The sequence below is a fragment of the Hemicordylus capensis genome, chromosome 2 (genome assembly GCF_027244095.1).
Source record: "Hemicordylus capensis ecotype Gifberg chromosome 2, rHemCap1.1.pri, whole genome shotgun sequence".
Classification (NCBI taxonomy): Eukaryota; Metazoa; Chordata; class Lepidosauria; order Squamata; family Cordylidae; genus Hemicordylus; species Hemicordylus capensis.
Window position 1 is genome coordinate 97,054,355 of NC_069658.1, and position 27,032 is coordinate 97,081,386.

At 40.1% G+C, this 27,032-nt stretch overlaps 1 protein-coding gene across 7 annotated transcripts in view; it reads left to right on the forward strand.

Annotated features, from left to right (window-relative positions):
* The window catches only part of AGTPBP1 (ATP/GTP binding carboxypeptidase 1), an 80,291-nt gene extending 54,871 nt beyond the window's left edge, over positions 1 to 25,420 (forward strand). For 6 of the 7 annotated variants that reach the window (XM_053295462.1, XM_053295464.1, XM_053295460.1 and 3 more), the window contains 12 exons: positions 6,760 to 6,843; positions 7,638 to 7,724; positions 7,810 to 7,958; positions 8,912 to 8,999; positions 9,589 to 9,733; positions 10,942 to 11,095; positions 14,667 to 14,847; positions 15,971 to 16,100; positions 16,961 to 17,092; positions 20,166 to 20,342; positions 21,214 to 21,374; positions 22,298 to 25,420. In XM_053295462.1, coding sequence (XP_053151437.1) covers positions 6,760 to 6,843; positions 7,638 to 7,724; positions 7,810 to 7,958; positions 8,912 to 8,999; positions 9,589 to 9,733; positions 10,942 to 11,095; positions 14,667 to 14,847; positions 15,971 to 16,100; positions 16,961 to 17,092; positions 20,166 to 20,342; positions 21,214 to 21,374; positions 22,298 to 22,475 — 1,666 coding nt within the window. In that variant the 3' untranslated portion in view covers positions 22,476 to 25,420. The remainder of the gene's footprint in view (positions 1 to 6,759; positions 6,844 to 7,637; positions 7,725 to 7,809; positions 7,959 to 8,911; positions 9,000 to 9,588; positions 9,734 to 10,941; positions 11,096 to 14,666; positions 14,848 to 15,970; positions 16,101 to 16,960; positions 17,093 to 20,165; positions 20,343 to 21,213; positions 21,375 to 22,297) is intronic. The other variant, XM_053295463.1, reaches the window with a different exon arrangement.
* The last annotated feature ends 1,612 nt before the right edge of the window (positions 25,421 to 27,032 follow it).

The following is a 27,032-nucleotide window of genomic DNA, read 5'->3' on the forward strand; positions in this document are numbered from 1 at the left end:
TTCTTTTTGCAGATGCCTGATCAGACCTTGTGTTTTTCTCAGATGATGATTTGCCATTGTTGTTTGTGTTGCAATACTTCTAGGTATAGGAATGGTCTGTGTACCCATGGTATGTTGCGTTGTTTGCTCTGGTGGCAATTTCTAGTTCTCTGCTGCTGGATGAGGACATCTTACATGGGTTATCCTTTTCACATGCTCCAGAGGGCAGGACTTGTGTTGATTTGCCAAAGACTTTATAAGCCCAGGAAGGGTAACCTCTCCCCATTTCTTCCAGTCCTGTGGTTTTGCTCCAGAGCCAGTGACTAACTCTCCAGACAAGCCTATCTCTGCTCTGCATTTCCCCCTTAACCTATCTTTTTTTACTGCCCTTTTTGTTGTTCTTTACTCCCTCTAGGTTTCGTTAGTTAGCATTTTTTCTATCCCATTTCTTAATCTTAAAAAAAAAAAAAAAACCCTTCTCTTTCCTCCTTACTCACCCTCTCTTCCTTTACCTCTTCAGATGGAGCAAATGTTGAGACTAAGGCATATACAGGTGAAACACGAAAAATTAGAATATCGTGCAAAAGTTCATTAATTTCAGTAATGCAAATTAAAAGGTGAAACTGATATATGAGATAGACGCATTACATGCAAAGCGAGATAAGTCAAGCCTTAATTTGTTATAATTGCGATGATCATGGTGTACAGCTCATGAGAACCCCAAATCCACAATCCCAGAAAATTAGAATATTTCATGAAACCAATAAAACAAGGATTGTAAATAGAACAATATCGGACCTCTGAAAAGTATAAGCATGCATTTGTATTCAGTACTTGGTTTGGGCCCCTTTTGCAGCAATTACTGCCTCAGTGCGGCGTGGCATGGATGCTATCAGCCTGTGGCACTGCTGAGGTGTTATGGAAGACCAGGATGCTTCAATAGCGGCCTTCAGCTCTTCTGCATTGTTTGGTCTCATGTCTCTCATCCTTCTCTTGGCAGTGCCCCATAGATTCTCTATGGGGTTCAGGTCAGGCGAGTTTGCTGGCCAATCAAGCACAGTAATCCCATGGTCATTGAACCAGGTTTTGGTACTTTTGGCAGTGTGGGCAGGTGCCAAGTCCTGCTGGAAAATGAAGTCAGCATCCCCATACAGCTCATCTGCGGAAGGAAGCATGAAGTGCTCCAAAATCTCCTGATAGACGGCTGCGTTGACCCTGGACTTAATGAAGCACAGTGGACCAACACCAGCAGATGACATGGCTCCCCAAATCAACACAGACTGTGGAAACTTCACACTGGACTTCAAGCATCTTGCATTGTGTGCCTCTCCATTCTTCCTCCAGACTCTGGGTCCTTGGTTTCCCAATGAGATGCAAAAGTTGCTCTCATCAGAAAAGAGGACTTTGGACCACTGAGCAACAGACCAGTTCTTTTTTTCTTGAGCCCAGGTAAGATGCTTCTGACGTTGTTTGTTGTTCAGGAGCGGCTTGACAAGAGGAATACGACATTTGAAGCCCATGTCCAGGATCCGTCTGTGTGTGGTGGCTCTTGATGCACTAACTCCAGCCTCAGTCCACTCCTTGTGAAAGTCCCCAACACTTTTGAATGGCCTTTTCCTGACAATCCTCTCCAGGCTGCGGTCATCCCTGCTGCTTGTGCACCTTTTTCTTCCACACTTTTCCCTTCCACATAACTTTCTATTAATGTGCTTTGATACAGCACTTTGGGAACATCCAACTTCTTTTGCAATTACCTTTTGAGGCTTTCCCTCCTTATGGAGGGTGTCAATGATGGTTTTCTGCACAACTGTCAAGTCAGCAGTCTTTCCCATGATTGTGATTCCTAATGAACCAGACTGAGAGACCATTTAAAGGCTCAGGAACCCTTTGCAGGTGTTATGGATTGATTAGCTGATTGGAGTGGGACACCTGGAGCCTAGACTGTTGAACCTTTTCACAATATTCTAATTTTCTGGGATTGTGGATTTGGGGTTCTCATGAGCTGTACACCATGATCATCACAATTATAACAAATTAAGGCTTGACTTATCTCGCTTTGCATGTAATGCGTCTATCTCATATATCAGTTTCACCTTTTAATTTGCATTACTGAAATTAATGAACTTTTGCACAATATTCTAATTTTTCGAGTTTCACCTGTACGCATGCCCAAAGGCAAGAAGAAGAACTCTTCCCTCCTCTGGGTAAGGCAGTGTTTATCCACTCCCAGGTTGCAAACCTGCCTATGACATTCAGGTCCTCGATGGTGCCAGTGGGAGGAGAAGGAGGAAGAGAAGGCCCAAACCCCATGGAAGGCTCTTCGGGGACAAAGAAAATGAAGTGTAGCCATCCACTGACAGTGGGTGCAGCTGGTTTGCTGGCAGATCCTGCACACAATCCAGTGGAGCCTCCCGATTGCACGGAGGTCCCGGCAAGACTGACAGCTGCTCCTGTACAGCCTCCCAAGCAACCATGCATAGAACAGACTCCATCTCCAGCTGAGCCTGCTCATACTCAGATCGTGCCTATGGGGACTATGCGGGATATCCCCTCGCAACCACTGGAGCCACCAATGGGGTGTGGTGGGAGCACTCCAAGCAGGCCCCTCCCAACCCCAAGAGAAATGCCTGTGCCAAATATTCCCAGATGCCAAAGGGATGAGGATGACTAGTAGGGGCTTTGCCAGCTAGCTCAGCCTGTCCTCCCTAGGCCAGTCTCACATGAGGGCACACTAGGACAACCACAACCTGCAGCACCAGAACCAGTGAAATTAGTGTCTTCATGCCCTCTACCTCCCACACTCCCCGACCAACCACCTCTTCCGACCCCCATACCAGATTTACCTACTGGGATGGGGGTCAGGTAGGTCATATACCAAAATAGCAGATGAATGGGATGGAGAGCCCTGATCCTTGTCTTGTTTTCTGGATTTTATTTTTTACCTTTTTTTATTTTTGAGACCTTTTATGTCTATATCTTTTCTTGGATTTTTGTGGAGACCGCTCTGATGAGGATGAGATAGAGGAAGATGTGGAGTCCCTATCTCTATCCCTCTTTTTTATGACTTGGTGTGCTGGCACTGTTGCAGCTACTTAGGGTACTGCCGGTGACCTGATACCTGATCTGTCCTTCCTACCTAAAGTTCTGTTGGTCTTTCATCGCTCTCAGGACATGATACTTTTGTCTTTCTGTCCAAAACTGGTCCACACTTTGGAAAAGCAATGGCATAAACTAGACATCTGATGCTGCCTGAACATGTACCTAGATCGCATGGCATCATTCAGACCCATGGTTGCCCTGTTTGTATCTTTCCTCCTGGCTACCATGGGCCAGAAGGTATTGGCACTTACTATTGCTAGATGGGTCAAAGCATATATAGCATTAGCATGCAAAGTACAGAATCTACGGCCACCTCTCAAGATACTGGCGCACTCTACAAGGACAGCAGATTACCAGAAGAAAAGCTGTATTGAAGTAATTATTTAATGTCTGTTGGTTGAAAATCAGTTTGATATCTGAAAGAATACATAAACCAGTTTGATTGCTTTCACACGATCAATTCTCATGGTATAGACAGTAACTCTGTATTTCATCAATTGTATTTTACCGTAGTATATAGAAGTTTAGAGATGTCTTTTATCTTCTTGATTCAATTTCCCCCCCTTGCCTTCTGTATTCTCTGTATTAGAAATTAATAAAAATCTTAATTATTATTTTTCAAAGGTCAGCAGATACTTCTGCTGCTTTCCACCAATGCCCCTCTGGAGGAAATGTGTAAGTCAGCTACATGGACATCCCATCAACCTTCGCTAGGCACTATAATAGATCTGCATCACTCTTTTCAGGTCTGCCAGACATGTTCTCCAACAAGTCATTTTGCCCCAGTAGATGCTGACGCTCCCACCTGGGGTTTCTAGCTGTGGCATGTCCCACGTGAGATGTCCTCATCCAGCAGCAGAGAAAGGAGCATTGGTCACTCACCGTGAAGGCTTTTCTTGCAGCTGGATTTGAGGACTTCTCAACCCACCTTTTCTGGGCATCTGCATCTACTGGTTCTGTGTACTTTCCTCTACCATTACTTTCTTCCTCTTGCTGTACCTTCACTTGGCTGATCATAACTGAGGAGAGGTTATCCTTCCCGAGCTTATAAAGCCTTTGGCTAATCAACAGAGGGTTCCTGCCCTCTGGAGCATGTGAGTGGCCAGTTCTCCTTTCTATTGAGTTTTTACATAACTTCTACATTCCATGTCCAAGATCCAACCATATGAATAGAAAATACTGGCCAGCATGCAGACTAAGCAAGCACCAGTTTTCCCATAGAACCACTGATGATGTGTGGACACTACTGTTGTGTTCTGCAGCACCAGCACTAATACATGTGCTGCTAAACTTTAAAATGTCACATAATTCTCATTCTTTTTTGCTATAGTAGACTAACATTTATCCAACTGATTTAGAAATGATTGACTTTTTACAAAACTTTAGCTGTGATGACTTACAGTTATAAATAAATGTATGTTGACTGACAAGATTCTACACAGACATCAAGGATGTACTTCATGATTGCATTAAAAGCCTCTTTTGTGCTTTCAGAGATAAATGTACCAGGTGGCTCTCATTATCCGCGGTTTCAACAACCACAGTTTCTCGTATCCACAGAAAGGTCTTAAAGACCTGCTTTCTTTATCTGTAGTATAAAAAAATAGGCAAAATTTGCCTATTCAGTTTTTGAGGGGCTGGAAATGATTTGCGATGTTATTTCCAGCCACCATTTTACAGTGCAGAACCATTTTTGTGGCTCTTTAAAAAAATAAAAAAAAATCCTGTGATTTTTTTTCATGAAAAATCAGAATAATTGGGGGTTTGGAGGGCCACTGTTGAAGACCTGGAGAGCAAGGTACAGTAAAGTAAAGGTAAAGTGTGCTGTCAAGTCGATTTCAACTCCTGGTGCCCACAGAGTCCTGTGGTTTTCTTTGGTAGAATACAGGAAAGGTTTACCATTGCCTCTTCCCGCGCAGTATGAGATGATGGCTTTTATCATCTTCCTGTATTGCTGCTGTACCAGTATAGTATAGTATAGTATAGTATAGTATAGTATAGTACCAGTGGGGATTCGAACCGGCAACCTTCTGCTTGCTAGTCAAGCATTTCCCTACTGTACCACTTAAGGCCACTTAAGTTACAGTACTTTCTCTTATTTCTGCCCCCCACCCAGCCGTATGTGTGTAAAGCTAACCCCTGGATTCCCATAGGGGTAAGGTTTCTTTATTTGCGGTTTCTGTATTCACACCTATAGGTGAGAATGGAACGCCTGCGAATAACAAAGACCCCTGTGTGACTCTTTAGCATATTCAGACTAGCACTTTGTAGGTGCAACATGCTGAGGTACAGACTACTGCTATGCTATTACAGGAAGATGAGGAAGGGATGGTTTTTGCTTCCCCCCTCTTCCATCTGAAGCCCACTGTTTATCATCAAAATATGTCTCGGAGGCTTGTGCAATTCCCTCAGGGAAACACTTTCATGATTCACAGTGGGCTTTGTGTATTTCTGAAGGAAAGGGAAGAGGAGCAAAAATTCCCCCTGTAGCCTGGACCTCAACACGCACCTGCACAGTGCTAGTTTGTATGCCAGCCAGTGTCTCTTGTACGTAATGCAAGAAATAGCTCATGATTAAGTGTACGTGAAATATGAGCCAGCTTTCCCACTCAGAATAACAGGAAATATTTGCTGTCTTGTCCTTTGTCAAAGTCTGTTTGTTTCATTATTTTTTATTGTATGTAGTGTACAAGTTTTCCTACATAGCTTGAATAATGCTAACTTTCAGTGTTTTCAGCTTTTTCTGAGCATATGCACAGCTTTAGCCCTCTAGCTGTCACCAGACCTCAACTCCCATCATCTCTAACTATTGACCAGTGTGGATGGAGATTATAGGAGCTGTAATCCAACAATTGGTGGAGGGCTGAAGCTGAGCACCCCAGAAATATCAGGGGTTGTGTGACAGAGGAGAGCGAGCGAGCACCATGTGACTGAGGCAACAAGACATGGGGGTATTTAGGGAAGACGTCTATTCTACATAATATCACATTTGTGTAGAAAATGGTATATGCCGTGTGCATGCAGCTATATGTAAAAAGCTAGTTCAATTCCCACAGCATGTACACATGGTAAAATAAAATCATCAGGCAATAACATACACATTGGTGCACATAATTTCCTACACGGAAGTGATACATGTATGAAGTTCATCTTGTATTAAACATCCTTCTTTCTCAACCTCATGTTGAAATAGAGGTTACCAAAGGTGAAAGGCTCGCACACAAACCCAATCACTGCATAATATAGTCCCTGGAACTTTTCCCAACTCTTACCTACAGCTGTTACTGCATGAATTGCTAATATATAACTTAATTATTTTCCACTCTTTACTAGATTGTATTACTAATATTAATTCAGTATTAATTGATTGCTAATATGAAGTAATTAAAACTAGGCACATTGAAAGGAAAAGATTTCTATAACAAGGAAATCAGACATTGGATCTTTGAGCCTTGGCGCCTTGTGTAGGAGCTGACTTTTTCCATACAGGAAGGCATAACTTGGATGTGGGTTCCACAAATTATTAGCAGGACTGGATGCAAACACAGAATCCAGATTGAAACCTCATTTGAAGATCAAATTCCTTTTTCTTTCCTTATGGCATAGTTTTAATAGGTGGCATTGCTCCTTTCTAACTAACAATTATGAAATGTGACAAGAGAACTTCCTCTATTTTTGTAGGACAAAAATTGCTCAGGACATTGAGAGGCTGATTCATCCTAATGACATTATAGATAGAGTTGTGTATGACCTTGATAATCGGAGGTAGGTTTCACAGTAAGAGCCTTTTATTTTAACACTTCTCATTCTGTCTGTTCTTTTCAGTTTTGCATTATTTTGTGCACAGAGCAAGTGATGAGTAAGTCAAGATATGATAGCTGGTTTTCTGGACTGTTTATATGAAAAGGCACTAGGAATTAATTGTTGCTGCCAACCTTGCTGGCTGCCATCTGTCTAAGCAAGTGTTGATGCAATGCTTCCAATATCAGAATAGCAGTGCTTCCAGACTAACAGCAATGGCACACCAGAAGAGTGGTGAGTTTACCAACTCTTATTCTCCAGGAAGCCCTCTGTGCCACCCAAAAATATGGCCTTGAGGGTCACACAGCTCTCAGGGATATATTTTCAGGTGATGCAGAGGGCTTCAAGGGGAAGGAGGGGAGTCACTGAAATTTCTCCACACACACACACCAGTATCAATGTAGTTAGTGTTCGCTTGGAACTGTTCAGAAGCATTGATGCTACACCAGTGCTTCTCCTGTTGCATCAGTGCTTTGTTAGTCGGGATGCTCAGCTTCTATCTACTGTGCTTTATTTGTTGCATTTAATTCTAAGCAAACTTCAGCAACATTGTATTTGTGTGTGAAAGGAATTCTCACTACAAACTGAAGCAATTTAATAATTAAGGCCATACGTTTAACACTTGTTAGGATGAACTACACTATTTCTCCATACACCCTGATATTGCATGTTTGGGGATTTTTGAGTTCAGTACAAAACTGAAATTACATTACTAATAGGGAGAACTTTATTTTGTAACTTCTTTCTTTCTTTTTAAGTTATACAGTGCCAGATGAAGGAGATGTTTTGAAGTTTAACTCGAAATTTGAATCTGGAAACTTACGCAAAGTTATTCAGATCAGAAAGTAAGATGTTGTCATTATATTTATTTTATCACTGCACTGCAGTTGCTCTTAATTTTAAGACTTATTTGTTTCTGCTCATCTTTAGAAATGAGTATGATCTCATTCTGAACTCTGATATAAACAGCAATCATTATCACCAGTGGTTTTACTTTGAAGTCAGCGGAATGCGGACAGGCATTGCATACCGATTTAATATAATCAACTGTGAAAAGTCAAACAGTCAGTTTAATTATGGTAAGACCTGTTATTCTTTTCCTATTGAAAAGAAACAGTTAGGAGGAATGAGGGCTTAGAAATACAAATCATTCAAAGTCTCTCTCTCTCTCACACACACACCCTGAAACAATGAAATGAAAAGGTGTTTTTGAGGCTTTGGGGACATGTCCCAGAGACAACACATGGTCCTCTATTTACCTTTTAATAGGCCTTATGGCCCTTTTCAAAACTTCAGTTTTCTTTAACTCTCTTTCTTGACTGCAGCCTTCTGCAATTCCACCTTTTGTGAATCCCCAAAGCCAGGAAGGGGTGGGAGGGTGGCCCTGAAAGCAACCCACATAACTCTTTATTCCTGTCCTTGTAAGGAAAATGAGAACCTGGCAAAAAATGGGAATTGCTGACACACAATATGCCATATATATAAAAAGTAGGTGGCAAAGCCAAATAATCAATTGAAATAACTGGAGTTTGCTTTAGTATCAGTCAAAGATTTATGCTACCTCTGCAACTTATTACCACATATAAACTGCACTGTATATAAGCTATACAGTACATTACAGTATAAAAGTGAATATAGCAATGTACAAACCAAGATGAAACAGATACTGAGCATATTTCTAAGTGGTAGACGGGAAGAAGGGGAAAAATCTAGCTTATAAGTACCTTGACTTTAACAGTTCATAAGATACTGATATGAAGATAGGACATAATTGAAAAATATTTAACACTTAACTGTTCTATTATCAGTAATCAAAATAAGGTACAGCCATAGCTAATTTCATAGTACAGTATCTTCAGAATGCAGAATGATAACTTTTTAACAATATGTTCAATCATAATTTTTAATTATGCAGTTAAGTTCCCTTTAATGCTATAGTGAGTATTGTTGGCTATGAAAAACAACAGTGGATAGGTATAGTCCTTTGAGTATGTGCAGCCGTATTCAGTAACAATATTTTTTTTCTTTGAAGGTATGCAGCCTCTTATGTATTCTGTTCAAGATGCATTAAATGGCCGACCCTGGTGGATTCGTGTAGGAACAGATATTTGTTACTACAAGTAAGTCTAACAATAATTGAGTGAAATCAAATATTGAATTAATAAGTTGGAAAAGGCACTGGAAGGAAATACTGACATTCACTAGCCATATTAACACTAGCTAACATCCTTTCTAATGCAGCAGTAGCGTGCCAGGAAGGTGCGCCCATGCTGCAGAGATCTTTCTTAGCTTTGCAGCACAGAGTGTGTGAAGGAGGGTGCAATTTTTGCCAATCTCTCCTTCCTTTTGAAGTGTCCTGCACGCTCCAGAAGTATATCCCTGAGGGTTATGCAGCTCTCAGGGATATATTTTTGGAGGTCACAGCACACTTCTGAGGGAATTGGAGATCAGTGAAAATCCCCCCCCACCCCACCCTACGCACTCTGTCCTGTTGGAGGTCTAGAAGCCTCCAACCTCCTGACACACTGCCACTGCTTTAGTCAGGATGTCAGCCACTGTTTTTAAAACCAGTGAAAGAGTGAATTTATTTCAACTTTTGCTAATTTGTACTAAAAATAATAATTGAGCAAGTGTTGTGTGTCTGCAGTGTACATGCAATGGTAAAATGCACATGAATTTTATTTTTTAAATGTTATGTTTTCCTCTTAGAAATCACTTTTCCAGAAGTTCAATTGCAGCTGGAGGTCAGAAAGGAAAATCCTACTACACCATTACCTTCACAATCAACTTCCCACATAAGGATGATGTTTGTTACTTTGCTTACCATTATCCATATACTTACTCAGCTTTAATGGTGAGTTAATCTTGTCTTGGATAGATGCATAGACGTACAGTCCTGTTGGATAAGGCCCAAGGCCCATCTAGTCTATCATCCTGTTTCCCACAGTGGCCCACCAGATACCTCTGAGAAGCCCGCAGGCAAGAGGTGAGGATATGCACTCTCTCCTGCTGTTGCTCCCCTGAAACTAGTATTTAGAGGCATCTTGCCTCCAAGGCTGGAGGTAGCCTATAGCCATCAGACTAGTAGCCATTTATAGACTTGTCCTCTGTGAATTTGTCTAAGCCCCTTTTAAAGCCATCCAAGCTATTGGTCAGAACCACATCCAGTGGCAGATAATCCCATAGATTAATTATGCACTGTGTGCAAAAGTACTTCCTTTTGTTGATCTTAAATTTCCTGGCAATTAGTTTCATGGGATGACCCCTGGTTCTAGTGTTGTGAGAAAGGGAGAAAAATGTCTTGTTGTCTTCTCTCTCTGCTCCATGCAAAATTTTATACACCTCTATCATGTCTCCCGTAGTCGCCTCTTTTCCAAACTAAAAGTCCCCAGATGCTGTAGCCCTGCCTCATGAGGATGGTGCTCCAGGTCCCTGATTACCTTAGTTGCCCTCTTCTGTACCTTTTCTGGGTCTACAATGTTCTTCTTAAGATACAGTGACGAGAACTGTACACAGTACTCTCAATGTATTGTGCAGCCTTAAGGTTGATTGTGCAAACATAGTGTTCTCAAGCAAAGGTGAAGAAGTGGTTTGGTATTTGATAGTGTCACATAAACATTTAAATGTTAACACTGTTAAATATAGCTGTATTTACACATTATGTTGAATGCATATACACTTCTATGTACAGTGTAAGCATGTACAAATCTGTATGTATGTATTAGTTATTCATACATAATGTGCAACACGTGCACAGAAGTATACTTCCTATCTGTACTATGTATTTGAGAGGGCCTGCACCCAGGCTCACTTTTATAATGGACCTTCTCCCAAACATAGGAGACAGCACTTAAAATGTACAGTCATTCACACAAAAGCATGTATGTGTGTACCGATAAACCTTACATATTTACATCATAATGTTACTAACCAATGATGTATATGCATGGGGTTAATTTGGATTTCCTTTATTATTTATGAAGCACTTAAAATTTCTAGGTGTTGTACAGTGACTAAAAAATAAAATGATAGGCTTACAATCTAATTGTTTTTGTGATAAAGATGCACCTTCAAAAACTGGAATCTATGCACAATCCTCAGCAGATATATTTTCGACAATATGTTTTGTGTGAGACCCTCTCTGGAAACAGTTGTCCTTTAGTCACTATAACAGCCATGCCAGAATCAAACTACTATGAGCATATCTGTCAGTTCAGTAAGTATACCTTTCTTCCTTTTTAATTGCTAAAATTATATCCAGATATTTTCAAATAAAAATTTCTGTCATTTACTTTCCTGTAGCTGTATGTTTTGTTTAAATAATAATTTTTAAAAAGATACTCAACAGAATACAGTGGGCACAATCCACTCTAAATTAATCACTTTCAAATCCCAGCTTTCATCAATGGGAGATCTGTTTTGTGTTCCAGTAACATCCATAACATGGGTTCTGCACCTGTGCAGAACACGTTGGGTGAAATTCGTTAGCTTCTCGTGCCGCTGATCAACTGCCACTGCGTGTGCCCCACACTTGTTCATATTGGCAATTTGGCACCCTATAGTTTAGTTTCTTTCTGACCACCAATGCGTTCAGTTCTTTGTTAGTTCTTGGCTCCTGAGAAATATTTTAGTGGCTAAACTATTTTTAACATTGTTTAAAATGTTTTAAGGTTTGAATTGTTTTAGTGTTTTAACTTTTGCTGTATCGTTTACTTTGTTTTAACTGGTGTTTTAATTTTTGTTGTTTATTTTAACTGTTTTGACTTTTTCTGTTTGCTTTGTTGTAAACCGCCCAGAGAAGTGAGTTTTGGGCAGTATAAAAATATGTTATATATAAATAAAATATATTTTTAAAAAATAACAATTTTGGCTTGGACTGTGACTGGGCTTGTTATCAGACTACCCTTTGGAAACTCAATTGTGACTTCTTGTGTATAATGTACTGGGAAAAGGTTATTCTTTGTTTAACAGACATCGGTACCTCAGCAAAGCATTTTAAAATGTATGACTATGAACTGGTAAGGTTATTGATTTTTGAATGTCGTTTTCAAGCCTTACACCTAGGAAAAAGACCACCTTCAAGAAATGTACCCACTGTAGGAAGAAGATCCCCTCTACGGATGGTCACAGCCGCTGTCTCCTATGTTTGGGGGAAGGGCATAACACAGCCATATGCTCTGTCTGCAGCTTGTTCTCGAAAGAAACTTTAAAAAATAGAGCTCCACACTTAAGGGTAGTGTTATTGGAGGAAGCCCTAACTCCAAAGGGTGCTTCCACATCTCTCAAGGAAGTGATCACAACTTTGAAGTCAGCATCAGGAACTGCAATCCAAACACATTCTAAATCCCTGATGCCAGGACCATCAGCATAGGACTCTCCCTTTAAGAAGCTGAGAGTTCCCAAGAGGTGCACATCTTGCCATCGCGACAAGGATAGGAAGCACTGGCAAGAGGCTGACAGAGCTGGTCGTGGAGTTGGTGTTGTAGTCTCCCGGACTTTTGGTGCTGGAGGACTTCAGCATCCACCTTTGGGGCTGGCTTGTCTGGTGTGCTCAGGAGTTAATAGTGGCCATGATAACTAGCCATGAGCCCCTGGTGGTGCAGTGGTAAAACTGCCGCCCTGTAACCAGAAGGTTGCAAGTTCGATCCTGACCAAGGGCTCAAGGTTGACTCAGCCTTCCATCCTTCCGAGGTCGGTAAAATGAGTACCCAGAATGTTGGGGGGCAATATGCTAAATCATTGTAAACTGTTTAGAGAGCTTCCAGCTATAGAGCGGTATATAAATGTAAGTGCTATTGCTATTGCTGTTGCTATAACTATGGGCCTATCCCAGTTAGTTTCTGAACCAACTCATGTTGCCGGCCACACACTCAATCTAGTCTTTTGTTCGGATCAGGGGTTTGTTCCATGGGTGGGGGATCTGGTGGTTTCCCTATTGTCTTGGACAGACCACTACCTGGTTAATGTTGATTTCACAGCCACAATCCACCCCTGCAGGGGTGGTGGGCCTATTAGGATGGTCCGTCCAAAATGGTTGCTTGACCCAGTAGGATTCCAAAAAGCCTTGGAGGGTTTTGAACTTGGTGCGGCTGGTGATTCTGTCGATGCCCTGGTGGAAACCTGGAATAGGGAACTCATCAGGGCAGTAGACACGATTGCTCCTAAGCGTCCCTTCCGACCTGCTGCAAAAAGGGCCCCTTGGTATACTGAGGAGCTGGAAAAATGCGGCAGCCAGATTGGTCTCTGGGGCAACCCAGAGAGACCATATCATGCCTATTTTGAAATGGTTGCACTGGCTGCCGATACATTTCTGGGCAAAATACAAAGTGCTGGTTATTACATTTAAAGCCCTGAATGGCTTAGGTCTGAGTTATCTTCGAGAGCGCTTTCTTCTGCGTGATCCCCACTGCACATTAAGGTCATCTGAGGAGGTCCATCTTCAGTTACAACCAGCACGTCTGGTGGCGACTCAGAGGCGGGCCTTCTCTGTAGCTGCTCCTGGTCCGTGGAATGCACTCCAAGCAGAAATCTGTAATTTGAATTCATTATTGGTTTTCAGGAGAGCCCTTAAAACCTATCTGGTTGGCCTGGCCTTCCAGGGTTTTTTAACTGTTTTAAATATTTTAATTATTAATTGGTTTTATGTTGTTTTTATAGTTTTTAACTGTTAATTGATTTTAATTATTTTTTATTTTAATGTAAATTGCCCTGAACCAATTTGGAACAGCGATATATAAATCAAATGAATAAATAAGTAGTGAATGTGCAATGTGCTCTTCTATTTGCAGAAGACGTCTGCAATTAGAAAAACCAAATGGCAGTTAGTCACTTATAAACTAAAAGATGGAGGAAATCCAGTCTCTAGACAGAGGATCTCTCATTGGCTAGTGGAGGTTATCTACCTGGCCTACAAGATACAGAAGGTAGATCCACCTAAAGCCGTAAAAGCTCACTCTGTGAGGGTGTATGCATCCTCAGCAGCACACTTGTCAGGAATTAAATTCAAAGATATTTGCATGGCTGCTACATTTGTAAAAAACTGCAGTGGTGCTCAGTAGCGGTGGCTAATTTTGGGAGGGGTGTACTCAAGCATGTTTTGCAGTAGCTATATGCGCCCACCTCTGGGAGTGATGTAGCTTGTGAGTCACCCACTTTTTATGGATGTTACCAGATCACGAACCAGATAAACAGATTGCTTACCTGTAACAGGTGATCTGGAAGTGATCCGGTAACATTCATAAAACCCTCACATCCGTCCCTGAAACAGATACAGCAAGAAATATGTTTCAAGTCCACACACTTAAAAGGAAAGGCTGCACTGAAGCCGCCATCAAGAAACTGAACTATAGGGTGCCAATCTGCCAGCGCGGGGCACGCATAGTGATGGTTGGTCAATGCTGCGAGGAGCTAATGAATTTTCTGCACAGGCGCAGAACCCACTTTTTAATGAATGTTACCAGTTCACTACCAGATCACCTGTTACAGGTAAGCAACCTGTTTTTAGGTGCATATCTAACTCGCCTATTGATGGGAGCTTTAAAAGACTAATTCAGGATAGAATGTGCCCAGCAAATGTTTAGATACAGATCACAGCCTAGCTTGGTAATTTGCTTTGGTGTGTTAAAAAAGTGGGGTTTTCCCCCCAAAAAATAAATGTCTAGAACGTATTTCATATTGTAGATCATATTCAGAAATACACAGTTCTTTTCGTGATTTATGTAACTGCAGTTCTTTTGAATTGATAATTAACTGGTTATGTCATACTGTCCTGTGTGTGCTGTTTTTAGGAAACCGGCCTTATATTTTCTTATCTGCTCGTGTACATCCTGGAGAGACTAATGCAAGTTGGGTTATGAAGGGAACTTTGGAATATCTCATGAGTAATCATCCTGCTGCTCAGAACTTACGAGAATCCTATATTTTTAAAATTATTCCAATGCTTAATCCTGATGGGGTCATCAATGGAAAGTAAGTGTTTAACTGCATTTTAGCTGCGGAATTAATGGCAATGCTTCTCAAACACTCCCAAACCTATCCCAGATTATCTATCCTGGTTAAACAATTGCCCAGAAATTCTGGATTCTCACAGTCAGCTCTGCTGGGCTCGCTGTAACTGTGTGAACACAGCCTTAGGCATAGAAAAATTAAATTTTGATAGTAAATAGAAAACTAGGCTAGGAGAAATAATTACAAAATAAGAATAGTCTTGCCTATGGAACAGTATTGCAAAAATCTGATTAATGCAGTGCCTATTTTTTTCCTTTAAAAAAAAACAAACTAACTCCTGTGCACTTGAAACATATATAACATATACAATGGTGGTGGTTGTAGATGTCAGACACATACATTATTTATGTATTTTGGACTCTTCCAAAAGTTCTGGGAAGATTTTTTGGGGGGTGGGGAGAGGACTAGCTAGGTTATCGTTAATGCTCCAAAATCAGTACATTTGGGATATCTGAAAGGTCTTTTCATGGAAGATGGCTTAGAATTATCCACCTGTTTGGAATTAACTACCCTCAATGATAATGCATTGTTGCAATATGGAAATTGCTACAGCACCATCTGTGTTTGATTGATATAAATGAATCTTGGTGATTAGACTTCTGATCAAACTTGCTTCCTAATAAATATGCAAAGAAGAAACATTATTGGACAAATTTGTAGAAAAATTGGGTTTTATTCATTTCTCATTGGAATACAAACATTAATTATGGCATTCAACCATATATTTTAGTCTTGCTTTTATAGTATCACAAATAAGTAACAAAACCTCTAAACTTCAGAAGCTATTTCTGCATTTTTCAAAAAGCTGGAAATGAGCTCTATGTACTACTATTAATCAAGGCTGGTTTGAAATAATTATTCTCTTGAGTGGAAGCAAGCTCATTTCTCTCTTTCCAAAAATGATTTTCTTCATTTTTAGCTGAACTGTGCTTTTTTGTTGTTAAATAATAGCTTAAACAAGACTTTAAAGAACTTTCTTCTGTTTTAATAAAATTGTGTGGAACTTCTTCATACAAACTAACTTGGGAGAGATAATGTTTTTATTTAGGAAAACAAGATCTTACTGAAATTATTTCTTCTGTAGCCATCGGTGTTCTTTAAGTGGGGAGGACTTGAATAGACAATGGCAAAGCCCAAACCTAGATCTGCATCCCACAATTTATCATGCCAAAGGTCTGCTCCAGTATTTGGCTGCTATAAAGCGTTTGCCACTGGTAAGTGTATGTATTTACTCAACCCAATACATTGAAAGTCATTTTGGCATGGCATGAAAATGCTGCTCCTTTTGCAAAAGTAAATGTAAACCTAGTTGGTAGACCTTTTTGTGTTCAAATTTAGCTGAATGACTACCATACTATATATTTAAATATGGTCCATGTTATTAGCCACTACAGTTTGATGTGATTGTTCCTATGAAAAAAGTAGTAGGGGTGTGTGTGTGTATATATATAGATATAGATATTGCACGACACCTTTATTAATACTGAGCACCACACAACATCCCTCTGTGGAAAAGCATGTTTTACCTCCCCCATCCCACCCATCCCTGCATGAGGGTCTGCTTCCTTTCTAAGTTAGGGAAAGCCGAGATTCGTCACGACCTCCGAGCCCATCAGTGTCTGCTTTTTCTAACCTACTTGCTTCAGAGAACCCAAGATCTGAAACTCACTTAAAGCTTCAAGTATGGGCTAGTGTGAGGATGAGAGGTTGTAGAGAACTTTCAGAGTTTATCACTTGGAAATCCTGATGTTGTGCAAACTGACAAACACATTTTGTAAACTGACAAAGATAATTTTAATAACGTTGCATTTATTATTCTTTCTTCCCCCCAACTTTAACCCAAAGCAGATATACTTCAGAATTTCACATATTTTTTCTCTCTGTTGAAGCCTTTTTCTCTCTTTACATCAGACTTTTAAAAGATAGCACATAAATTGATCAAATTACATTTTCTAGGTAAGTTTGAGGGCTGGAAATTCTGTGTCCCACTACAGAAAAAAGGACATTAAAAATGCTTTAATTAAAATATCTTGAAGCAAATAACATTGTTTAATTTTTGAAAAATTTCTTGTAGGTTTTCTGTGATTACCATGGTCATTCTCGTAAGAAAAATGTGTTTATGTATGGTTGCAGCATCAAAGAAACCATGTGGCATACTAATCTTAATGCTGCTTCTTGTGATCTGATTGAAGACCTTGGTTACAGGGTGAGCTTTTTTTCTTGTTTCTTCTCCCCCACCCCACATACTAAGGGCCCCGCAGAAATTTTTGTCTAATCCTAAGCAAAACTCACTGGATATTATGTTGCTGGATTTTATTGTGGAAATGTAAATAAATCCAAGCATGCTCTTGCCCAACTCCCATTGTTAGCCTACTGTCCAGTAGGCTTATGAGATCAACTGGCATTCCGTGTGTCTGTGTGTCTGTGTGTTCATCCGTGAGTGTGTCCCGCCTCTATCAACTTTGCAGTGTCTGGACCAGTATGAACCAGTTCAAGATGGAGAACGCGTAAATGTTTGAGGCTCAAGTGAGCTAACTTGTGGACTGTCTAACTGATTTTAACTAAATTTGGTACAGTTGTTGTGAGTGACACATAAGGACACTTGAGTGGTGAAGTTTGTAATGATGTCATCCACCCAGATCTAAGATGGCGGACACGTGAGCCATTGAGGTGCAAGTGGGCTAACTTGTGGGCTGCCTAACCAAATTTGCTACAGCTGTAGGGGACACATAGGGATGCCTCAACAGCATGGTTTGTTATGATGACATCCACCCCAATTCAAGATGGCAGACATTTTGTGGCGCAGTTGGGCTAACTTGTGAACCGCCTAACCAATTTCAACCAAATCTGCTAGAGGTGTAGGGACACAAAGGGATGACTCAGGATGTAGTTTGTAATGATGTCATCCCTCCTGATTCAAGATGGCAGACACATCCATTAAATGTTTGAGGTACAAGTGGGAATTGATTTGGACCAAATATGGTACAGTTGTAGGACACATAGGGACACCTCAAACGCATAGTTTGATTTGGGGTGTGATGTTGTCATCCACCCCAATTCAAGATGGCAGATACACGAACGTTTAAAGCGCAAGTGGGCTAACTTGAGAACTGCCTAATCAATTTGAATCAAATTTAGTACAGTTGTAAGGATAGTGAAAGGAAAGTAGGTAGGTTAGTTCTTACTAGAACAACTTGTTTACACTGCAGCCTGTGCAGGTGTCTAGTGCCCTAAGAAAATGGACCAGGGAGGAGTCATAGTTTAACAGTAGAGCATTTGCTTTGCATGGTAAAGACTAGATTCAGTCTCCAGGATCTCTAGTTAATAGAGGATCTTGGGTAGTTAAATTGGGATGAAATCTTGGCTTGAGAACTTGTCAATTGGCATGGCCTGACTTTTTGTAAACATCAGTTTTGTTTGGGGGCAGGCAATACAGTCGAGAAAAAGGAAAATGATTAAAAATCCAAAGCCAGAAAAGTGAACTCAAATGAATAACAAATATCTTACTTTCAGATAATGTTCTACTTTTAGAAATGTTTGTGCTATAATGAAGTCCAGAGGTCTTCTAGTGTCTCAGCCTTGCATGAATGGAGTTGTGGAGCTAAGTGATAACATTTTGAATAACATTTTCTCTGCGGAGGCAACACCTAGGTACTTGCACCTCTGAGATTGACCCTAGGAGCATTTTCTTCAAAAGCCCAGAAGAAATACATCAATGTTCTCGGTAATTGATATGGTTATATCTCTGGACATCTTCACTAAAAAATACCCAGAGATATTGGCTTTTTAAAAGCCAAATTTTGGGTTATGGCCCATTTGACCCACGAGTATACCCCTCAGGTTCTGGCAACCAAAGTGCTTTAGCTGGGACCTTTTGATTGCAAGGGCTTGATAGGAGGACTTGTCCTAAAGGACATGGGATAAATATTTTAAATAAGTATATAAACTTTGTAGCTTAACACAATCTTTTCAAAATGCTTTCTCTTTTGTACCATCACCATGTATTCTTCGTTCCTATGCTGAAATTAACATCTTGTAGATTCTCACAAAATCATTTATTGAGCCTCTGAAGGAGGTAGCCCATATAGACTTTCCATTAAATTAAACTTACTGGTATCCATTGTGTTGCCCTTAAAGCTTATATTTAGGGTCCATTTCTTTGTAACTTGCATTCTGCAGGATGCTTAGACTTGTGGCTTCTAGCTGTACATTGTTTCAACTTCTCTAAACTACAGTAGCAATGAAGGCTGTAGCATAGACTCTAGGTTTACAGTATCTGCACAATCTCATTCAGCAGTCCTATAGAGGTGTGCCTGGAATTGCGAAGGGGGCAGGTACCTGCGAAGTATAGCAGGTTTGTGGATCATGCCCAGAGACTCTAGAACTGAAGATGATTTCATGGTTAATTCTTGATTTAAAACATGGCTTGCTTATCTCATTTTAGTTTCTGGTATTTTGAAATGAAAGCTTTAATACTAAATAATTTGAGAACATGATTGCATTTACAACATTGAATTCACAGCTCTAAGATAGGGCTGAAAAACAATGTATGGGTTTGAATGTGACATGGAGTGATAGTTAATTTATGTTTGCATGTGATGATCCTAAGCTTTGGGCTAATGCATTTCCTTCCACCCTGAAGAAGTGCACGAGAAGACAAAAATCTTCCAGTTATGGTTTAGGCCAGGGTAGACAAAACTGGTCTTTGCTGTGATTCTCAAACCCAGTAATCCTGGCTTATTTTAGGACAGCCTTGTAATTATCCCTTCCCCCCAGCAGCGCATGTGTGCGTGTGCGCACCAAAATCTGCTTTTCTACTCTGTTCAAGAGGGAGTCATCATTTTCTTCTTCTTCTTAAGTGCCTCTGTGGGCAGGGGCAGCTCCAATAGCACTTAGAACATTCCTGGTTCTTAGTACTTCCTTCTCAGTCCTTTGAAGCTGAACCATTTCACTGGCCTTGTACAGGAGCAAGCCAAGATGGACCTGGGATTCAGTTAACTAACAAAATGACACGTCTGTTGGCCATTAACATTACCAGAACATGCTTCCCCTCCCGCCCCCTAATTCAAGAGTTACTGGATGTGTATTATTTTTATTTTATTTTATGTATAGTGATAACTTGGTATGTTTCTTTGCATATGAATACTAAAATAGGGAATATTCCAAAGAACTTCACACCCAGTTTTGTTGTGTATATTTTTTTTTAAAAGGTGGTACAACAGTACACTTCAATGTCAATTGTCACTCATGCAAAATATATTAACCCTAACTTCCTGTAGACTCTTCCTAAGATTCTGAGTCAGACAGCCCCAGCATTTTGCATGAGCAGCTGCAGTTTCGTGGTGGAAAAATCCAAGGAGTCTACAGCACGTGTCGTAGTCTGGAGAGAGATAGGCGTGCAGAGGAGTTACACCATGGAAAGCACGTTATGTGGATGCGATCAGGGGAAATACAAGGTAAAACATGCCTGAAAATAGGATCAGTCACTCACATATTGAACAGCATAATGTGGGTGGGACCGATCCACAGCATAATGTGGGTGGGACCGATCCACGTGTGCTGCTGCAGGCTCCTGAGGTGCTGCCAGTCTTGCACCTTTGCATAAGAGTGCAAATATTTAAAGTAGTGTGCCCACACTCTGGAAGTGCTGCTTAGATAAGAGCCTCCCCATCTCTTACGACTTTTTAAAAGGCAGTCAAGATGCATTTGTTCACCCAGGCTTTTAATTAGATAGTGTTTTAATAGTTTTAACGTGTTAAATTTTAATTATTGAAATGTGTTAATCTTTTTATTGGTTGTTTTTATTGTCTTGTAAACCGCCCAGAGAACTTGTGTTTTGGGGGGTATAAAAATGTGTTAAATAAATGAATACATAAATAGATTGGAAATGCATCATTTGACCATCAGCAATGTGTTTCCCATCTAAGTAGCGCTTCTGGAGTGCAGGCATGCTACTTTAAATATTTGCACTCTTCTGCAAAAGTGCAAAGCCTGCGGTGCTTCATTAGAAGCCTGCAGCATCATCGGCTGTATATCATGGGCTTGTCTGTGTGAACACTTCTGGGGGGGAAATAATCTTGTGCTTTAGTTTAATATTCATGGTTGTATTCTCTTATAGGGAAACATTTTTGAAATATGTATTGTCTGAAACAGTGCCTGAGAGAAATATAAAATTGAGAAAAGATCTATATTTTTGTTTTTAGAGTTTGTTGTGCCTGTTTGGCATCAAAAGTCTGCCCAAATGACTGTACTGGTTGTTAATACTTCTGGGAGTTGGGGTTATACCTGATATTAGTGCAAATATTGATATATATGTTCTGAAATTAGGGCTTGCAAATTGGGACCCGTGAACTGGAAGAGATGGGAGCCAAGTTCTGTTCTGGTTTATTACGTTTGAAAAGATTGACATCACCACTGGAATACAACCTGCCATCTACCCTCTTCGACATTGAAAGTGATTTGATTGAGTCCAGCTGTAAAGTAACGAGGTAGTACAAATTGAAACGTGTTAGTTTTTCTAAAGGTCATCTTCAGGGATTTTCCTTTGCTTGTAAGAAAAGTCTGCCTGTTATAGCTGCTTTCATGCGAACACCTTAAAGAAATGTAAATAACAGCAGCAGTGTGAAGCACTCTAATTTGAATCCAGAAAGAAGGGTACTGCTCCCATTGCATGTATAAGTCACTACTGTGTGCGTGGATGTATATGAAAAATAGTTCCTATTATCATACAGATGTTCTTACCTCTAGAGGAAGGAATGAATGAAATGTTTTTCAGTGCAGAGGATAAAACCAGTATTGGGAGCTTATTGTCAGCATCCATGTCCAGTGTCCATGTCCATGAATGACTTTTAGGCCTCCAAAATACACTACATAGCAAGCATGTGAACAGCTTCCTGATGGTTTGCCTTAAAAAATAAAAATCTGACTGGGCATCCGTCTCTCTGAAGCCACAACTGAGAGCAGAAGAGAGGTGGGGAGTGGGGGGTTGCTTTCTCTTCTGCTGTTTGATCAAAATCCCCCACACACACACCCGGTCCTGTGATTGTTCCTCTCATAAAAGAAAAGATGCAGTATTTTTCTCCCAAGGGAGCAAAGCAGCTTGGGGAGGGTGATGTTGAACAGATAAATGGCAGGAAGGGAAGGTTTAAGCAGCCGCTGCTCTTTCTCCTCTCAAACTGACAGCCTCCTACAGCTTCTTTTAAGTAAGAGGAAATCACTGGAAGACTGTTCACATGTCTCCTATGCAATGCCTGTGGCCCTTAGTAGCCTATTAAGCAATCTGTGTAGAATTGTATATTGCTGGCATTAAACATTTAATTATGGATTGTTTCTCATGCTGGAAATGAGGAAGTGTGTGGATTCACTTGAACATAGCAAACTTGAAACATTCCCTGTGGTGTTCTTGCTTTAGTCCCACTACCTATGTTCTGGAAGAAGATGAACCCCGCTTCCTTGAAGAAGTGGATTATAGCGCAGAGAGCAACGATGAGCCAGATGTTGACTTGGCAAATAATGCTGGTGATTATGAACCCAGCCTTCAAGAAGATGGACTTTCCGACTCTGAAATTACACGGACACATTTGCCTTGAGACATCTTTGGAAAATGAAGAAGAAATTAAATACTGTGGCTTCTGAAAGACGGACAGGGTGGAGTATTTAATGTTGTGGCTTTGCTAAAGCAAACTAACTGCAGTCTGTTTAGTCCAGTTGAAAAAAACAATAAATGTTTCTGGCTTTTAAATGAATTGACAATTGTTTTATTTAAAGAATTTAGTTCTTATCCTTAGCATTAAAATTGCTTCATCACTTGAATGCCTGCTAAATATTGTTGCATGGCTTTTTGTGTTCTTCATCCCGAGAATCAGCAAGAAATTGAATAAAAGGTTGTTGGTGTGTCAGAGGGCAGAAGTTACCTTGTGACAGATACTGGCTGTCAAGCTGGTTGCTGAAACACACATATACAGAATTTTGAGCGGGGGGGGGCAGGGAGAGGAGAGACAGAGAGTGCTAACCTTTCCCACCCCTTCCCGCCTTCACATTTTGTTGTGTCTGATGTAATGCAGGGGTTTTGCTAAACTGGTTCATTTTGCACAGCTGAATTAAAGAAAAATGGATGTACTTGCCAGTTTATATGCTGAACCTTAAATAAAACATTACTTGGTTTTACTACAGTCTTGATTTAAAATACACTCTGAATTTATAATTACATTTCTAATTTTAAAAAAACCAAATGCATTAGACAAGCAAAGGCTTTTTCCCCATCTCAAATGGCAGATGAGATGTAAACCTGTGTCTAGACTTTAGACAGAAGGTGGGGGCTCACATGATTACACACAGAGGGCAGCATCCAGACTTGTTAGTCATGACTAAGCACCACTAAAATCAATGAGACAAGTTAATTGTGGCTAAATTAGTTTTAGACACAACTTAGTCTGGATGTTGCTCATTGAAAGCTAGCATGTTGGGGAGAAGATTAGACAAGGCTAGAACCCCTCTTCCCAGCATCTGGTTTTCTGTTTGTGATTTTCTTTTTCTTTTTTGTATGCAGGAGCATTCAAATCATGAGAGTCCCCACTTGCAGTCGTAAAGTGGTATATTCCTGGCACAGATTTAGTGTCTTCTTTACTGTTTGAAAACTAGACCCAATGTACTTGTTCATTACCTAAAGTATATACCTAAGTTCCTCCCAAAGTAAATAGTCAATATAAAATTTGGAGAAAACGTGTGTCCTTGGTAATAAGCATAAGTATAAATATTGCAGTGTGTGTGTGTGTGTGTGTGTATTTAGTGACCTACTTGCTAGTTTCTTTTCCTCATACTTATGAATACAGTGCTGATACTCTTCAAGTTTGAATATGGTTTCAGCTTATTGAAGCAGTAGGAATATGCATGTCCTACTACAGACATGACAGGTTTGCAGTTGTAGCTGAGGTTTTTGAAACAGCTCCTTCCTAAATGTAGTGGCATCTCCAAAAGCATCACAACTTTTCTGCACTGGCTAGACCTCACTTGGAATACTGGCCTATATTCAGACTAGTGTTATTCTGGCCTAAGGATATAGCATATTGCACAAATAAAGGAACATCTGTTTCAAACTCGTTCTTGTGCAGGTAGACTATGTTGATGCATTACACAGCCTTGTATTTGTCTCAAAGGAAGTCTTCCACTAGCGGTTGTGTGGCATTGCAGAACACTGCAAGCCTCCTGTAGGTGTATCTTCTTGTAATACTCTAGTCCAACCCTAATCTGGATGTAAGTAACTGTGTCCAGTCTGGGCACTGCATTTTAAAAAGGGTATTGATAAACTGGAATAGATTCAGAAGAGGGCAATGAACATAGTGGGGTCTAGAAACCAATTCCTGTGAGGAACATTTGAAAGAGCTTGGGCATGTTTAGCCTGGAGAAGAGAAGATACAAAAGCCGTCCTCAAATATCTGAAAAGCTGTCAAATAGAAGATGGAGCAGACTTATTTTCTGCTTTTCCCGAGACAAGAGGTAGAACCAATGGATTGAAATTACAAGGAAGCAGATTCTGGATAAACAGAGAAATTTACCGACAATAGAAGCTGTTTGACAGTAGAGCAATCTGCCTTTCACAATGGTGGTCTCTCCTTCAGTAGAGACTTGGTGGCCATCTGTCAGGGACACTGTAGCAGATTCCTGTACTGAGCAAGGGGTTTGATTAGGTCTCCAAAGCCCCCTCTAACTCTTAACACTATGACAGCAGGCCCTGTCATTCTCAGCTTGACACTGGGTATGGTAAAACTGTGATTTGAGCTCTAGATTTCCTGTCAAATTAAAATGTGGGAAAGGTGATGCGTTACTGGCATCAAGGTCAGTCAGAACTGCTCTAACTTGCCTTTGTGCTGCCTGCACAGTTTAAACAATCTCCTAACTAGAAAGTGAGTTTATAAAATAATATTGACATTATAGGCTGCATGTCTTTCTTCTTTCTCCAACGTCTTCCTTTCTGTAGGTTTAAGTCTAACAGTTTGAAATAATTTCCTGTTCTTATATTCAAATGTCTTTCAACCTAATTTATAGTCTACAGAACTATTTTGATGCAAGCTTGATATAAAACATAAATACTGTGAGTGTATAGATTTAGGTTGTGCTTTCTATCTGCTTCTATGGACTTTTTGAATCAAATAGAGAAAATTGTATAATATCAAGTTGTATAATACACTTAAATATAATATCAAGTTGTATAATACACTTTCTTCTTCACCAGTAATACATTTTAATTTAATGCTGGAATCTTCCTTTATATATATTGTATTTCTTGGGCAAAGGTTGCTATTTGTGCCAACTTTGTTAGTTTAACATGGAATATTAAACAACTCTTAGCTGAAGAACGACCACAAATATTTAATTTTAAACAAGGCTGTCACAACATTAAATACTTTTTACAAAAGCCAGGAAGTCCAGGTTTCAAGTATTCATTGTAATGCCGTAATAAATTGTGGAAATCTTTTGTGCATGCCCCAGATATATAATTTATCAAATATATAATAAAGGAATTATGATCACCTGATTTCCCTTTGTGTTTTATTGAACAGGAAATTTTTAACTTGGGAAGGTGCGGGGTACTTTAAGAACAACTGGAGGCAAACTAAAACTAATGTTTGAGTTGCAAAGTTGGCGATGCTATGCTTACATTAACTTCCAAACAGTTCTTTCCACCAAGACCTCTTTGTTGCAGTTAGCAACTGAAGATGGTGTATTTACACTGAAACTGTTTTGATTGGTTAACCTTGGGAAAGGTTAACTTGCCCATTTCTTTTGTGGGCTGGGTGGTAGGTAGCACCCCTCATGCCCTACCACCCAACCCACTTTGGTGTCCCTAGGAGCTCCCCATGGGGAACAATGAGGTGTTTCAAGTTCCTCATTGTTCCCCATGGCTGAAACACTCAAAACCTTTTGAGTTAGTTTCATTGAAACAGCCAGCTTGGCCACTGTTTCAATGAAACCTTTCAAGCATTTTGCATGTCATTTCCAGCTCAAAACAAAATGGAAAATCCATTTCACATCCCTATAAACAACCAGTGTGTTGTGTTTAAAAACATTTTATGCAGGACATCAGCAATTCTTTGTAGAAATGGAAATTCAAAGGAAACTTTATCTCTCAATCTCTAACCTATGTCCAGGATCAGCTTAATTTCAGAACTAGCATCCTATACTGTTTCTACAGTAAATAAAATAACAGAAGATAAAACTGTAAGGCATTTGATCAAAAATGACTTCAGCAGTCAACAACAAAAATGTAATAAAATTCTTAAAGTTTGTGTGGATGAAGCAAGTGGATGAAATTGATGAACTCTGTTGTATAGCACATGTGAAACCTTACATCATATAAAATCATATTGTCCCTTTGAGTTAGTTATGCTAATCTTTAATGCAAGCCACTTTTTATTTCTCTACTTTCGCCCCACTTAATATTTGTGCATCATTTTGGCTTTCACTTCAGCATGGGCCTTTGCATAAAGTACCAAAGGGATGCAAAGATCACTATGCATCTGTACTGTAAACTTTACTAATTATTTAGAAATGGTTAAAAATTTCACCAGTCTCTCCTATTTTCAAGTTGCATTTGCCATTAGGACTCTAAACTCATACAATTGAGTCTTAAAAACAGAAATGTAGAGATGCTGGCCAGCAACACCCCCATTAATGAAACACTGTTGCTACTAATGCTGCTCTGGTGCTACAGGGGAGGGATTGCATGACCCTCAGGGACATATTTTTGCGAGTCATGGTCTGCTTCAAAGGGAAGAAGAGAGTGACTAAAATCGCCCCTTCCCCATAGAACCGGCGCAGCATTGTTGCATGAGCACTTCATTAGTTTGGCGTTGGCTCCAATTAATAATTAATTTGAGACCAAAAACCAAGGATCAATGTGAAACTTCAGAATGAATGCAGAGGGATTCAAGAATAGGATAGTTAAGGATAACAATATGTTGGTTAATCTAATTCACTTTTTGAGAGTACACTCATCAGGATGTCCCCTGAAGAGGATGCTCCAACTGGTGTACCCTTGGTGCCTCCTCCTAATCATGTGGGCTAGTGTGTTATCGCCTGAACCATCCCAATGTGTGAAGAACTGTATGTGTATACACTGTGTACAGACTGCACGTTTGTTTAACATA